At 34.7% G+C, this 17145-nt stretch overlaps 1 protein-coding gene across 1 annotated transcript in view; it reads right to left on the minus strand.

Annotated features, from left to right (window-relative positions):
• Window positions 1–3726: 3726 nt before the first annotated feature.
• LOC136820711 (cytosolic 10-formyltetrahydrofolate dehydrogenase-like) overlaps window positions 3727–17145 on the minus strand; it is a 33710-nt gene continuing 20291 nt past the window's right edge. The window contains exons 16-27 of the mRNA XM_067076928.1: window positions 16157–16227; window positions 15723–15828; window positions 15334–15421; window positions 14779–14872; window positions 13933–14032; window positions 13426–13524; window positions 9675–9748; window positions 9434–9525; window positions 8915–9020; window positions 8451–8532; window positions 7829–7946; window positions 3727–4339 (exon numbers count right to left, since the gene is read on the minus strand). Of these exons, the coding sequence (XP_066933029.1) occupies window positions 4284–4339; window positions 7829–7946; window positions 8451–8532; window positions 8915–9020; window positions 9434–9525; window positions 9675–9748; window positions 13426–13524; window positions 13933–14032; window positions 14779–14872; window positions 15334–15421; window positions 15723–15828; window positions 16157–16227 (1086 nt within the window). The 3' untranslated portion in view covers window positions 3727–4283. The remainder of the gene's footprint in view (window positions 4340–7828; window positions 7947–8450; window positions 8533–8914; window positions 9021–9433; window positions 9526–9674; window positions 9749–13425; window positions 13525–13932; window positions 14033–14778; window positions 14873–15333; window positions 15422–15722; window positions 15829–16156; window positions 16228–17145) is intronic.

The following is a 17145-nucleotide window of genomic DNA, read 5'->3' on the forward strand; positions in this document are numbered from 1 at the left end:
AGAAATTAGGCAACTGAACCTACAAAGGGCTCTTCCAGAAAAAAAATTGTACATGGGGGGTGGGGGATATTTTTCCGGGGGATAGCAAAAAATCATCAAAATTTGCGTTGTCCGGGGGTAAATTTGCTCTGTGCATGGGTAATTTGGGGTGTTCGGGGGGTCAGCAGATGCTTGTCCGGGGGGTAAAACCTATTGTCCGGGGGGCCAAAAGTCACCGTGTTCGGGGGGTAAATCACTAAAAATTGTTATATCCTCCACCCCCATGTACAATTTTTTTCTGCTAGAGCCCAAATGCCATTTTTTAGCATTTTAACCTACAAATTACCCTCCCCCAGTAATGCTCAAAACATTCACAAAAATACCATTTTTTGTAACATTCACAAAAAATACCATTTTTTGCTTCGTGCATGTATTGCCACAGGAAAACATCATAAAATCCCAGAGCCGAGATGAGGACATTTCGTTACCGGGAATCCGTTAATTCCAGGTGGGTAGAAAAACTTTGCATGAAAATTTTAACTCCGTCCATGATGTTAAATTTAGATGCATTCGAATCCTAACTTAAGGAATACCGTTAGAATGGGATGAGTTAAGAATATCTATGATGAAATTGAAAAACACCATTCTAATAAAAATCACAACATTGTTCCCCTATTTTCTCGATAAAAAATACATTTTTGGTAGAAATTTTCATTCCTGAAAATTATTCAATGTACATAATATACTTTTAGTTTTCATTTTAGCCTTAGTTTCACTTTGTAATATTTTTTTTAGTTTTTTAGAGAAAATTATCACAATTATGCAATAGTAAAGTAGGAGAAAAAAACGATAAAAATGAGAAATATTTGTGAAAGGATTGTTTGTTCGAGAAAAGAAAATTAAAAGTGCGTAGACAAGTTTTGACAATAAAATTACCTCAACAGAAAATAAATTGATTTAGTTGTTGTACGGGCCCGACCGACCGTAAAATTTCAAAAATGGAAATAAAAAATAAACAGTTTTGTTGCTGCAACGTCAGGTTATTTGTAGAATGACGTGGATCCAACACCGTCCGCGCGGAATGGCTATTTCCGAGTCAGGTTGAGAATTTTCCGGGAAAAAACCTAGATCAGCGAAAACAACCTAACGTGGATATAGCGACCTTGTGTGGATCATGTTATATCCACGTCAGGTGTAATACGACGATAGTATAGGAACCTGACGTGGATAAAACATGATCCTCACATTGTCGCTATTTCCAAGTCAGGTTCCAATACTACGTATTACACCTGACGTTGAACATATTACATCCACGTCAGGTGTAATAGAATAGTAAAATAGCCTAAAGTGGATTAGTGCGCGCGGCACTATGTTATATCCACGTCAGGTGTAATACGACAGTATTGGAATCTGACTGAAATTAGCGACACTGTGTGGATCATGTTCTTAGTTCATGAATTCGATCTTTTTGTGGCTTTTTTTTCTATTTCGCATTTTTGTCAAGATGTATAGTTTTGCTGCCTTTCTAGGAGTTAATGTTAATGTATATATTCTTTAAAGTCGAAAAATGTGTACAAATCTGTACTAGCTTTAAAGCTAATAGAGTTCGACTGCCTATTTTATAAAATGAATCATTCATCATCCTCTGTTAATGCCCAATCGCTGACTATTTCTTCTGTAGAGTATTTTGGCTTATAATTTGAAGATATTTTTGTTTGGTTTTGTAATTTTTTAACGATGCGTAGTTTTGTTCTTGGGCTTCCTCTTACGCGCCAGTTGAATCTTTTATTGTTATTGTTTTTATTGAGTTTCTTTGCTTATGTTCGTGCATATCCTTTATCTTTTTCCGTTCGTTGATTGTGAAATCTTCCGTTATACTTATCTGCCTCGTTTCTTTCAGCATGTGTAAATTCTTCATGACAAGATCTTTGTCATGTTGACTTTGCAGGGTAACTTTAAGAGGACGGCAATTCGTTGTTTTTCTGTCTCCTGCTAATCTGTGGTGAGTAACATTGATTTCTGAAACGTTGATGTCATCAGATGATTCTAGGAGTTCTCGGAACCGAAATATGTCATATTTTTCCCATTTTCTTCTTCTTCCTTATCTGAGCCTGAATATTCGAAACCCGTGAACGATCATATTCAGTTTTTTTAGATTCTATGTCTCTCTTTTCACTTTCTTCCTTCCGTTTTTGTTCTTCGGTTGATCTTAAGTCTTCTTTTTGCTTCTTGGTAATCTCGACGTATGTTTTCTTTTTGTTGTTTCCGGCATTATTTCTGATGTGTGCTTTATTTCCTGAACTGATCTTTTACATTTTTTGCATGTTAAGCGATCCAGGTCTTCGTCTTCAGTACATCTTGACGGCGTGCAAGCTTGAGATGGCGAGGCTGCTTCGAAAGGCTGATCTTTATCTATTTTGATGTTATTTTCATGAATTTTGATATTTTTTTTTGTTTTCAGCCATTTTTTCGAAGAGCGTTGCAAAAGCGTCTTATCTAGTTGACGTCAAATAAAAAGACACTCGGGAGTTTTTTTATAGTGAAATTCTACTTTTATTGTTATTTTTTCGCCGACCGATCGACCATCTTTCTTGGGAAGCTTGTCCGGTGAAACAACAAATTAAATTGGCCTCGCCTGATATTCCCAAAGTAACATAAGAAAATCAAGTTTCTCGACCTTTAGTTTTCATCAGATTGTAATCAGACAACAGCAACACGCTTTTTTTATAGAATATCTCCTATAATATAAGAATGTCAGGGTGAAAAATGGCCACATCGTAAGAATATCCTCTAAGAAGTTGAAAGTTTTACAGACTTTGATAAGAATACAGTTATTTTGTATTTGCTCATATTGATCATTTCTCGTTTTTGTTTAAAAGTCAATACGATCCAAATATTTCACCCTCAATTTCGGCAATTTCTTTATTACCCCAATCCAAAGTTATAGAAAAAAGCGTGTAACTGGTCTAGCTCAGGTTAATTTTGAAGAAATCAAAATAACGCCCACCTTAATGTCACGCAGTCTAGAAGCCATTAATCAAATCCTCATGTTTTACTGTTCGAGGCTACCGTACAAGGTTAGGAATTATTTTCTAGTCCATATTCCATCCCGGCGGATTTGGGGTTGGCGGATGAGGAGTATGTGCGGACGGGACCTCAGGACCCTACAGAGACCAAATATTTAGTAAAAAAGTGCCCCTATAGAGACTTTTTTGAAAAATTTTCTTTGATTTTGGAAAAATGTCTCACCCTCAGGGAGACTTTTTTACATTTTTTTTCTCGAAATCACAAATTTTTTCTAAAAATCATGAATTTTCCGGCCCTTAGAGGGACTACCGCTATGACATTCTCACACGACCTGCAGCCAGGATTTGCATTCATTCAATAGTATGAATACTTCTGTTTTATCAAATTTCTTTACCCCGGTTCTTCATGTGTATAGTGTAGATGCTCGCTATTTGCAGCATTTTTTGTGGGCTATTCAACATGCATGCTGACTAAGCTTGTGCAACTGATGCTTCTGAGTATTTTACTGTGAACTTTCTGAATATCTATTAAAAGGCAGCATGTAAAAGACTCCTCAAAAACTTTCCGTTTTTAAGTACTTAAATTTTCGGCCTTAGTAGTTTCTTTGCTTCATTCAAATTCGGATGTGTTAAAGCATCAATTGAGGCACAAATATGTGTTACCTCGACGGACATGACCAGTTTATTCCAAGGGGAGAATTATTTGTTGGAATTTAATTGGTTTTCTTTTACTTCAATCTAATTTTCTGTTTAAAAATTATATAACTTCATCAAAAAAAATTTACAATATACTAATTCTAATTCATGGTATTCATGATGTAATTTTTGCGCCTAAACAATAATGGCGGCCAAATGTTTTACTTTGGAGTGTTAATCAACGAAACAATTACATCATGAATATCAAGAATAAACGTTTCCCTAAAAATATGGACTTCTCATTGGGGTATAGCTAGGATTTAAAAATAGTTTGAAAGATAAAAAAAATAAATGAAGAAAAAAAAAACAACAGACATTATGACGTAAGTTAAACAAGGCTCAGTTCAGTATCAAAAGTATTCTTCAAACTAAATCGTCATGCCAAAGCAAAACAGGTTCGTCCTCAAATTTTGTGTGTGAGTATGGATCAAACAAAAATCAACTCCAAAAAATTGTCCAGTATTTCTTTTATATACAGTGTTCAATCACCCAAGGGACGGTCGGAGACGTATTTTACAATGTCTTGATAACCAACCATCTAAATAATCATCTGATCATCATAACGCGATTTTTACATCGAGATTAATATTCGACGGTGACAACTTTTGTCTTCAAGTACTCATTCAAAGCCTCTTTGCCTAAAGAAAATGTAAATTTAAACTTAATTTATTTTTGTCCAATGTTTTGTTAATTTTGAATCATTGTCTAATCCTTGATTCTTGTTTGAATGTATTTGGAAGAAAATGAGGCAAAGTTTGACAAAGTTACAATCATGGACAAAAGGTTTGTAGACTTCTGCAATATTTGCAAAATACTTCAATATCGATCAAAAACAAGTTCCCAAGGGGTTCTGGGTGCTTTCCAAACCCATTCAAAGCTGTTCAAAAAGTCTTTGAAAGTCACCCACTGCAGTCTAACCACAAGGCCAAACCACAAGGGCTTGATTAATTGGCTTACACCAGTATCAAAACGTTGATTTTTTGCTTGTGGTTCCCTCAAAAGCAATTCAAAAGCAATGCAACGACTTCGAAAGTGTTTTTCTTAACTTCCCTCCTTTTTCAGACACATTGAAGAGTCATTTTGCTCTATTTCTCATCATTTTTCACTGAAATTTCATTTGTCTACAACCTTTTGTCCATGATTGTACTAAAGTCTATCCAGATATAATTGGCAGTGGAAACAAGAATGTCTGTAAGTTTTGATAGTCAAATATAATTGCGAAGTTTTTTTTTTGCTTGTTTTAGAAAATCAAAAGCGCTATATTTGAATGTATTTTTGGCTGGAAAGTTCGCGATTTTTAGCGGTTAAATTGGCGATTGCAAAAATTGAGCTTTTTTTATACTTATGTGTTTATTTTTACTCCAGTCCAGCGGTATACTTTAGGGGCTGAGTTAGGTCTCGTATGCACATCGGCGTTTAGTCATTTTTTTTCTTTTGATCATGGAAGTATAGTCCTTGAAGAGTCAGAAAACGTGTGTGGCGTTATTTGGATCAGGCACAAATTTCCATAATGGCGGATTTTAGATTTTCAACCCTTTTTAGCCCACTTGCTTGAAAAAAAAAAAAATTTTAACTTTAAACATAGACATATTACATACCAATCGATCACAAATTTTATGCTGATTAAGAAAAATGTCAGAATCATGGTCTGAAAATTTCGTTATCTGGAGATATGAAGCACTTTAGATTTCGATTTTTTGATATGACTACGTTTGGTTCCAGATTTGCGTGGCTGTAACATTTGATTGGCTTACTTAATTTACTTGAAATTTTCGGAGGGTCTTGTCTACCGTTTAAATAATAAAATTCAGGAAAAGTTTTTTTTCTACATGAATTTCGAAATCCATAATGGTGGATTCAAAATTTTCTTTCGTCACATGGACTCTTAGGCTCTGCTAGCCTAAGAAAAATATTTTTTGACCTTAAAACCCTGCATATTACATACCAATCGATCAGAAATTTTATGCTGATTAACAAAAAGGTCAGAACCATGGTCTGAAAATGTCGTTATCAGGAGATACGAAGTACTTACGTTTTCTAAGTTTTGAAAACGAAAGTACTTCATAGCTCGAGTCCTTCGGAAGATATGGGACCCGAAATACCCATGCACTTTTCTGTGAAATATCAAATCTCCAAATTTTTACTAAAAACGGCGGTTATGTTATCTTTCTTGAACAGTGCAATTAAAAGTTGGAAAGTGTTAACCCTTAGCCCACGCGGGACGCACATGTGCGTCCGCGCCTATATACGAGGGACGCGTATACGCGTCTTTTATATGTATGGTCATTTAAGCAATGATATTTAGTTTTCTGTTGTTGTGAGAATCAAATGGTTATGATATTTGAAAAGAGCGATAAATTTCCATTCCGGAAAGTATAGGTTTCAAAGGGTTAGGATGAAGTGCGCAATCAAAACAAACAATTGAAAAACGTTCAAATTCAAGATGGAGGCGGTGAAATGACTGTTATGAAAGTTAGAGGTAAGGATTTGAGATTTCTTCAAGTATTTTGGCAGTTTTAGTGCAGAATTTTTTTATCCTTCAACACATCAATGTCTTCTACTGCTGTTCTGTAAGTTTTTTATTTGTTTTTCACTAAAATAGCTTTTGAAAAAATAGATTTTCATTGGCCCATATTTTGCACTTTTTTTCGGTGTCGTAAAATGTAGTGTTGAACCTTTTGAAACTTTGACTGAGATAAAATGCAGTATAGGAGTTATGTTATGGCTCAGAAGAAAGCAGATAAATTTTCCTTTTCAAAGATATATAACTTTTTAGCTGAAGTTGTTTTGTTTAAAAGTTATACCAGTTTGCGTAAAAGGTGACTTTTTATGAAAAACCACTGCGCGCTGTAGGGTCAAACACAGCGGTCGACAGCGGAGTCAAAGGGTTAATATTAAGTGTTGATGCATTGGTATTATTGGTATCATTGATTATTTCGAAACGAAGTGAAATCACAGTACCTTAATTCCATTAATTTTCAGAATACGCACTCGGCCGCGCGAAAATAAAAGGTGCGCGAATTAGTGATCGTTCTGAACGTGTAGAAATCCCATCAAAAAACACTCAAAAATATCCCAGAAACTGCAAGCTGCGCGAAAACTAAAGGATGCGCGAATAATCTATTTTTACGAGATGCGCGAAAATTAAAGACGCGCGAAAGTTAATGGAATTAAGGTATGATTGCTTTTATTGAAACGATAAGCATATTGAACTTATATTGCCTTTGTTATTTTAAGTAATTAAAGAACTTTGCTAATTCCCAAAACACAGTTTCGCTATGAGGTCATTATCGTAAAAAGATCGTAAAATGTGTAATGATTGAAAAACTGTTTTATCATCACTACCCCCGTTTTTATTCAAAAATTGGAGGTTTGATGTTTCACAGAAAAGTGCTAGCAAGGGGCATTTCGGGTCCCATATCTTCCTTTGCCTTAACAGACCATTTTTCGTGCCTTTTTAACGTCCGGTTATCGGACGCTGCCCCCTCTTGAATTATGAAAAATAATGGTAAAAACAGCTTTTTTTATAAAAGACAGTAGAAAAGTGCCCTGTTTTCTAGAATTTGGCCTGCTTGAAATTTGACAGCCTTGTAAAAATAAACGTTGCAGCATAAAAAGTAGAAAAAAGCTCAATTTTTGCAATCCAAATTTCACCGCTAAAAATGGCAAATTTTTCATCCAAAAATACATTCACATCCGCTTTTGATTTTCTAAAACAAACAAAGAATTTTCGCAATTATACTTGACTACCAAAATTTAAAGGAATTTTTGTTTCCACTGTCAATTATATCTGAATAAACTTTTGTTCTGATCGACTACCCAAAAGCGACCAGGAAAAATCTTTTAAAAAATAATTTTGGCGAATCGGGTAGATTTCGCCAAAAATCAACAAAATTAGTTTTCGTCAAAATAAGTTCCTTAACATATTTTTCTAAAACAACACTTAATTTTTGTGTAAAATACGCATTACTTGGCAAAAAAAGAAGTAATTTGCTCTGCTACTCCAGTTGGTTCTCGCCAAAAATACTCGACTTCAAGATACTGTTGTACTAGGATCAATAAAGATTCAAGAGCACTAACTTTGCTTTACAACAAAAGCGAAATCTCGAAAAACAAACGAATCCTACCCAAATCCTTTCCAAAACCAGATTGTTTGAATCCACCAAAAGGTGCAGCGACATCTGTTTTGTTGTATGTGTTGACGAAACATGTACCGGCATCCAATCCGTCCGCGACTCGCATCGCCTGATTTGACAAAACAATAAGGGTCAAAGTAACAGATAAGTCAAATTCAGATAAGTGGTAACACTACGCCGACATTACAGATGTAAAATCCATGTTATTAAGTGTTGGGTCTAAAAAAGCAGGGTAGCCAATGGAGCTAGGTTGTGGGCTAAACGTGCATTTCCAAAAATTGAAAACAAAACCCCAAGTCGCCTGAACAAATTATCTTATATAAGTCCTCTTAGCTTATCTTCTTAATTGGCGATTGTACAAATTAAATCTGAACAAGAACGCACCAGACATGATAGTTTACGAATTAATTCATCTAATGTTTCCAGCTCACCCAAATAGAGATTTATACGCATGCGTAATTTATCGTTCTTTAAACCACTTGTCGTTAAATAGCATAAAAAACAAAAAGTAATGAATAAGTAGTGATGGTAGTCACTGACCAAGGTCGGGGTTCGGGTCGTTCTTTGATAGCTAGGGTTATGAGGTTAGGGTTTGCCGTTTTTCAAACTTTACCTTGCTTAGATCATTGGTAAAGACACCTGAAGCCAACCCATATTCTGTCAAGTTTGCGCTTCGAAGAACACCATCAACATCGCTAGAATCAACGTCAGAATATATTGAGAATACAAGGAATTTTATTGTTTTTAAGAATTTAAAGTTTGGGCAGGAATTGCGAATTCATTATTTCTACTATTCTGATATTGAAGAGGTTTAATAACTTCCAGGGAATTTTCTCAGTCTTATTGGAGCTTTTGGATTTTAGGTCCAATGTTAAAGTAAGAGTCTCTTTAGCCCTTGAAATTTGTGGTTTTATATTCCAAACAAGACCTCTTGGATAAGGAATCGTCTATCAAGTTGTAGAGGGAAACTGTTTAATTACGGAGTTAGCGAATCACACATTTGGTTTGTGGGCGTGTTACTAGGGTTCTTCGGTCTTCATAATTCAAACCTCAAGCAACTTTCAGATGGTCGCTTACCCGTCTTTAAACTTTGAGATGATCATGACAGGTCCGAAACTTTCTTCAGTTGCAATGAACATTCCATCCTTCACGTCTGTAAAGATGGCCGGTTCCAAGAATAATCCTGATAACGAAAGGGAAGATGTTAGACTGATGTTATTAAAGTTAAATAGACATCAGATTTGATCAGTAAATACTGCTTTTGAGCTCTTATAAGCCGTAAGGCAATAAAGTAGTATAACATTTCATTAACATTCCTTGTTTGAACTTCGCTAGAACATGATCAATGTTAGATAGACGCTTTGACATTTTTTTTGAAGGCTTGTATGTTAACTTTGATGTTTGGAAAGTTAATCCTAGCTTGAAATTCGAGGTAATTTAGAAATTCGATCCACTAGTTCTATACATATGAAATTCATTTTTAGAGAGTGCAAAACACACGTGAAAAGGCTGACTATTCGTCGCTAAATTCTATAAGGGTTGAAGGGGTTTAAACAAGCGTAGCAGGTAAGTCAAAATCGTTGTTTTTAAAAATACCTTTTTCACCAACACGTTTACCACCGTACACGAGTTTTGCACCTTCTTTTACCCCGGCATCTATGTACCTCAATAGACTTTCGAAATGTGCTCTGGAAAAAATAAATACAGTAGACATCAGTAGACATTTTTTATATGTGCCAGTCGACTTGCCAATTTAAGTGAATGGAATTTCAAGTGGTCGACTTATAAAATAGAGGATATTATGTATCAAGGACATTGGCAAAAAAAGCATGTGTACCTGTGATTTTGTGGTCCGTGAGCTGTTGAAAGGTCTAATGGATCTCCAATCTTCAACTGTTTCACTTCTTCAATCTGAGAAAAAAATTGTAGCTTCAAAGTTTCAGAAACAACAAGTGATACTTTTATGGACCTACCTGTTTATAAAACGAATAATAAAAGTTTAATGAAGACAATGTAGAAACAAAAATAATAATTCAAAATTTTTTTTCGAAAAATGTGCTTTTTCATATTTAGTACACTGTAATTCTAAGTCTTTGTACAAAAAATTAGGAAAAACTAATGAACAGATTTTTAACAAAGTCCAAAAAACCCTAGGCCCAAAAATTTTTTTTTTCGAAAATCGGGCTCCGTCACATTTTGGTAATCATCATTTTGCACCTTTGTACCAAAAATCACAAAATTCCTATGATTCGATCCCGAGAAAAGTTGGTAACAGACGAACGGACGAACAAAGGTTAATTTATAGGACCTTCAGGTAGGTCAGGTTTTTTACATGGACAAAATTTCAACAAGTTCAAATTTCCACAAAAAAGCTCTATCGATGCACAAATAAATGAGCTCCGCAGGCCTTTTTGATAATACTTCGCACGAATGCTAAGATAACAGCATAGTACCAATATCAGAATGTTCATTTAGTCCTGTGGTGATTGGAATAGGACCCTCCCCCTTTTTCGACCTACAAGTGATACTTTGATGGACCTACCTGGATTATGCATTTAACACGTTTATAATTGATATCTACGTGACGTGACCATTAAACAATCATTCAGAACACAAATAGTGACGATCTATTAAAATTAGTCGTTTGTTTCTTATAAAAAACGTTTAGAAACCAAAATTTCATGCTCTTGAAATGTTCTTTCATATTCAAGACTTCGTGAGCAAAAAAACATCTCCAAAAAATTGAGTAATTTGACTACTCTCGGGTGCCTAATAAACGTACAGTCCAAAATAAACGTACGGGGGAGAGAATAAAATTGGAATTAATAAACGTACAGGCTGAAATAAACGTACAGGCGAGAAATCAGAGCTAAAATAAATAAACGTACAGTCTAAAATAAACGTACAGGGAATAATCTACCAATTTTTCAAAAGTAGAACATCCAGGTTGAAACGACTGACTTAAGTATAGGTATATATCTTATAGATCAATGACAAGTACTATATAAGCAAAACGTTCGAATTTACTCTTGTAACACTCGAAATCTCCCACAATACGTTCGAATGTAATTAACAGCCTTTCAACATATCTTACTTGAACAAAAAATAACAAATTTTTGCAGTATGAATTGGGCGATATTGGGTGAAAATAAATAAACGTACAGGAGGGAATAAACGTACAGGCGGGAAAATTCTTCAGAATAAATAAACGTGCAGTTCCTAATAAGGTGCGTACAGGTGGGAAATTTGACACGAAAAAAATAAACGTACATGTACGTTTATTAGGCACCCGAGAGTAAGAACATTGATGTATGTTTATTAATAGTGATTCTTATTGATAAAGATGCTTTTTTTGAGCTGAAAAATTCATTTTTTACAAAAGTCTGCTTGAGCCATCTACTTTCATACAAAAAATCAGAAAAAAACAATGGTCCAATATTTCACTAAGTCCAAAAAACCCTTTTATGGCCGTTTTTTTAGCTGAAATATACCCCAAAATTTTTTTCTCCAAAAATCGGGCTCCGTCACATTTGAGGGTTTATAATTATGCATCTTTATGCAAAAAATCGTAGAAAATGAAAGAGCCAATCAATCTAATACCTAAGTAATTGATAATGTGCTTATAAAAAAATATCGAATTTGGCCAGTTTTTCTATAAAAACATGCCAAACAACCAAAATTTCATGTCTAAACACTCGTGAGAAAAGAAAAACATCTATCTCATAAAAAAATTGAGTAATTTGACTAAGAACATTGATGTATGCTTATTAATAGTGATTCTTATAGATAAACATGCGTTTTTTGAGCCAACAATTTTTTTTTGCAAAAATCTGCTTAAGCCGTCTTTTACCTATGATGGTACCCTACTTTTATGCAGAAAATTAGAAAAAATTAATGATCCAATTTTTCACAAAGTCCAAAAAACCTGTTTTTTAGCCGTTTTTTGGCCCAAATTTGCCCAAAACATTTTTTTTCGAAAATAGGGTTCTGTCACATTCAAGGGTTTATAGTTATGCATCTTTGTGTAAAAAATCATAAAGAATGAAAGAGCCAATCTCGAGAAAAGCCAATACCTAAGTAATTGATAATGTGCTTATAAAAAAATACCGAATTTGGCCAGTTTTTCTATAAAAAAACGCCAAGCAACCCAAATTTCCTGTCTAAACACACATACTCTTCAAAAGTAAGCCCTCTTGAGCAGAAAAAACATCTATCTCATAAAAAAAATTGAGTAATTTGACTAAGAACATCGATGTATGCTTATTAATAGTGATTCTTATAGATAAACATGCGTTTTTTGAGCCAACAAAATTTTTTTACAAAAATCTGCTTGAGCCATCTTATACCTATGATGGTACCCTACTTTCGTGCAAAAAATCAGAAAAAATTAATGATCCAATTTTTTCACAAAGTCCAAAAAAACCCGTTTTTTTTAGCCGTTTTTTGGCCCAAATTTGCCCAAAAACATTTTTTTTTTTTTTTCGAAAATCGGGTTCTGTCACATTCAAGGGTTTATAGTTATGCATCTTTGTGTAAAAAATCATAAAGAATGAAAGAGTCAATCTCGAGAAAAGCCAATACCTAAGTAATTGATAATGTGCTTATAAAAAAATATCGAATTTGGCCAGTTTTTCTATAAAAACACGCCAAGCAACCCAAATTTCCTGTCTAAACACACATATTCTTCAAAAGTAAGCCCTCTTGAGAAGAAAAAACATCTATCTCATAAAAAAAATTGAGTAATTTGACTAAGAACATCGATGTATGCTTATTAATAGTGATTCTTATAGATAAACATGCGTTTTTTGAGCCAACAAAATTTTTTTACAAAAATCTGCTTGAGCCATCTTATACCTATGATGGTACCCTACTTTCGTGCAAAAAATCAGAAAAAATTAATGATCCAATTTTTCACAAAGTCCAAAAAACCCGTTTTTTAGCCGTTTTTTGGCCCAAATTTGCCCCAAAAAATTTTTTTTCGAAAATCGGGCTCCGTCACATTTTGGGCATTGCCATTTTGCATCATTGTGCAAAAAATCAGAAAAAACTAATGAGCCAATCTCGAGAAAAGCTGGTAACTAACGGACGGACGGACAAAGGTTAATTTATAGGACCTCCACCGGGGTAGGTCCAAAAAAGCATCTTTTTTCGATTTTCGTATCGACGAGGCTTTTTCTCTGACAGTCAGCCGTCCTATTGTATACCGCTATGCCAAGTTCTAGTTTGTATAGGTTTCTTTGAAATAGTTCTACTGCACTCTAGTGCAAGGTATCGATTCTACAATACACCGTTGATGAGGTAAGTGTGTGCTAGCCTTGTTCCCTGGAGCTTCACACCTTATAAACACACTTGATCTAAACAAAAACTTTGTGCCAGTGCATCGTTAGCCAGCAGGCACTATAAACCTAATCGTAGATGGATGGAAACAGACGACTTCTAGACCGCTAAATGAAGGACTGGACATCCTCTGTAAAAGAGACGGCAGCCGTCGATAACGATCGAAACCTTAAAAAACTAAATAAATACGTCCAAGATTCTAATAAAAATGGATAAAAGTTAGAAAAACTCTTCAAACTGTGTCAACTTACAACTCTGGCAAGGAATTCATCATGAATCGACTCTTCAACAAAAACACGACCGGCTGCGATGCAATTCTCTCCTTTGTTGAAAAGACAGGCTAGCGTGCCCTAAAATAAAAAGTAGTTTACGCTTGCTAGAAAACACAAGATATTTTCCTCAAAGATTAAACAATTGAGGTTTACAAAAATGACAAAGCAGCCCAACGATAGGATACAGTTCTTTATAAAGTTAGAATCTTTAATAGCGTAAATTTTTAACTTGAAAAAAAACTTGAAAATCTTATACCCAAATAAAACAAGAAAAAATGTCATAAATTCTTCATTAAATGATTTAGTACAATCGTGTAAAAAATTTTTTTAGTTAGTTAATTCCTTTTTCCCTAACCAAAATCTATTTTGCGACATTTCGTTGGATTTTCCCGATTCAAGGTAAGATTTCCCCGATCAATGGTGAAACTTTGCCCGATGTATCCTCGACCAATGGTAAAACTTTGCCCGATGTTTCCCCATTCTTACCTGTTTGACAGCTTTGTCCATATCGCAGTCGTGGAAAATAACGAGAGGCGACTTTCCACCCAGTTCCAATGACACTTTCTTAATATTGCTGACAGCGGCGCTGAAAATCCGCAATTATGGAAGATTTGAAAAAGACGGTCTTTATGCAAATCAAATAATTTATTCTATAATGCCAGACAACGTAGTTAACCTGGATAAACCAGAAAATATGACCTATACTCCAATATCAGATTTTACAAAGAGCCTGCTACAGTTTGGAAAATCACCACTGAGCTGCACCTTGAAAAAGAATCCAACTAACGCAGGGGGGTCGGTACTAAAGTCCTGGACATATACCGGGTGTGCCAAAAAAAACTGTGTGCTGTTATTTGCAACAGAATATTCATTTTTCTCAAAAATTGATACTTTTTAAACAATGCTGCTTTATGAATTGAGCAAACATTAAAGACATTTGACTGGATGCAAAAATAATTGAACTTAGGAAATTTTCTTTAAATGAGAAAATTTTAAACTTTTTTAAAAATTGTAAAAATTCTGAATAAATCACGAAAAATTCTGAAAAAAAAATAATCATAAAATTACGAAAATTACTAATTTTAGTACCAAGTTACTGAAAATATTCTCAATTTTAGTCTGGATACCACCTTTTTGGTATTTTAGAACCCACGGTATCAAAAGGATTTTTAAGTTTTTAGGGTATACCACCACGTCACTAAGCATCATGATGTCCTAGATTTTAGTATCGACCACCCCTGGCTAACGCCATAAAAAATGAGCATAAAAAAATCTCAATTTTCTCATCTCTGTTCTGTCACACTTTACAATCTTGCCTTGTCTCTCCCTTACCTCTTCATGATTCCGGCGCCAACGGGCGTGGAGCCTGTGAAGCCAACTTTACGGACATCTAAATGATCTACAATCGCTTGACCGGCACGACTTCCTGCAAACATAACAAAAAATCAGAGTGCATTTTTTTATGCTAGATGTTTCCGACGGTCAAATCTTTTTTCCTCTAGTTACCGTATTACTTCGAATGTACGCTTCCATTTAAACGCCCCCTCGAATAGACGCCCCTTCACAAAGAAAGGATTTTCAATAAACGGCCCCTTAAAACGGCTCTACTCGTACTGTAACATCGGGTACTTAAAAAAAAAACGATAATTTACAAAATGGTAATAAATAAAGATTTATCAATAAAAGCCCTATCCTTTTAAACGCCAATTCCTAGAAGTATGATCTGAAATACAAATGTAAGCTCAACAATGCACCTCGTCATTTCTTTCATAGATGGCGCAACCCTTGTAAGTTTTCTTTTTATTTCTCGACTTATAACACATCTCAAACAATGAGTTTGTTAAAGAAAGTCAGAAATAAGAAGAACTGTTTCATTTCATTTGTTACCTGATCCAGGGACAATGTTGATGACTCCTTTGGGGAAGCCAGCTTTGACTGCCAACTCAGCAAATTTCAATGCAGTCATTGAGGTCACCTGTGAACCACAAAGTAAAAAATGAGTTCATTCAGTGTCATTCATTCAATGATTCAATGACTTTAAACAACATTGGCCTGGGAAAATAGATAAACTAGAATGTTAACAATATTTTAACGATTATTAATAAATGGTAAATTGCTCTTTAAACTAGACTGAACTAGACCGTTCTATAAATTTTGACGAAAAGTGACATTTGTTTTGTAGTTCCTATGTGAGACTTTTCCTTTTTTATATAATGTCACAAGAATTGATTTTTATTTCCCAAGGGATTCTAGAATAGCATCTTAAGAAACCATACTTGAGCTGGCTTAAGGACGACAGTGTTTCCAGCGGCTAGAAGTGGACTGATTTTCCAGGCTAACATCATCAATGGGTAGTTCCATGGTACAATCAAACCACAAACACTAAAGCAAAATATAATGTTTTAAAGAAAATAAAATTCCACTACTTAAAAAATGAACGTTTGACAAGGGAAAGAGTGGAAAAGATTATTAGACTTCAAACAGGTAAAACAGTTTCTAGGAAAATAATGAAGGCTTAATATCATTATTTAAATCAAAAATCTATGAAACTGGATAACTTTTCTAAAAGGGGGAAAGCATTTTTTTCAAAGTTAAGGAGGGAAATGGGGTTCTCAAGACTTATTGAAATCTCACGGGGCGCAACCAACCATTTGTATATTACGACCTTAGATCTTGTGAAACAACATATTTCTTTTTCGAAACCACTTACCCGATCGGTTCCTTCTTTGTGAAGCAGAGATTCTTGCTTGGTCGAGCGTGGTTGATCGGGATAGTGTCACCCTATAAACCACAGGATAAAACATAACCAAATATAACCAAAATTTAATGTAAAGACTTACTCTACAAAGGTAGCTCCTCGTGATGATTACCACTCAAACCACATATTCGAGTATCTCAACAAAAGAAATGTTCGAGAAAATTTCGTCAATAAAACTGGCAATAATTCTCTTTTTACAGACAAATAATTTTCGCCAAGGAATTTTTTAAAAACACCAGCTTTTTATAGGTTTTAAGGCTGGAAACATGAATAAACCAAATATCTATTGCATTTTCTTTTGTTTATGTGGCAGTCCTTTATCGCGAGTAGAATAAACCCATGTCATGGGTAGTACAGTGAAACCTCTAATCAGCGGACACCATCGGGGAAACGGGTTAATGTCCGCTTATTAGAAGTGTCTACCTTTTAGAAACTTTCGATCTGAATACTCCAATTTTGAAATTAGGCCATCCCACGTTGTCAGAGATATAAAATTCGAGTCTGAAGTCTTACTTGCTACTATCTTTGTCTCTCAATATTTTTCTGCTTTCCATCTAAGTATCCGTTCTTTGGAAAAACACCAGGACAATCTTACAATTTTACTTTCTGATCTTAATCATAACTTCAGACTAGGACATGGAAGAGAAAAAATTAGTTTTCACGATTCAATTCAAAAAATATCTAGAAATATACTAAATTCGTCGAATGGGTTAAGGGAAAACTGCAAATGTGTAAATGTAATTCAGATAACGAAATTAATAAGTGCTTGAAAGAAAAGATCTCAAAAATAAATTTTTGATTTTTGAAGTCTGGCTAGTTTGATATTCGGTGTCGGCTATTTGGAGTGCTAAAATAGGGGTTTAGGCCATTTCGTCCAAAAAAAATTTGTCTGCTAGTCAGAGGGTCCGCTAATTAAGTGTCCGCCTTTTGGAAACTTTTTT

Source organism: Clytia hemisphaerica, unplaced genomic scaffold (assembly GCF_902728285.1).
Source record: "Clytia hemisphaerica strain Z4C2 unplaced genomic scaffold, Clytia hemisphaerica genome assembly, whole genome shotgun sequence".
NCBI classification, from domain to species: Eukaryota; Metazoa; Cnidaria; class Hydrozoa; order Leptothecata; family Clytiidae; genus Clytia; species Clytia hemisphaerica.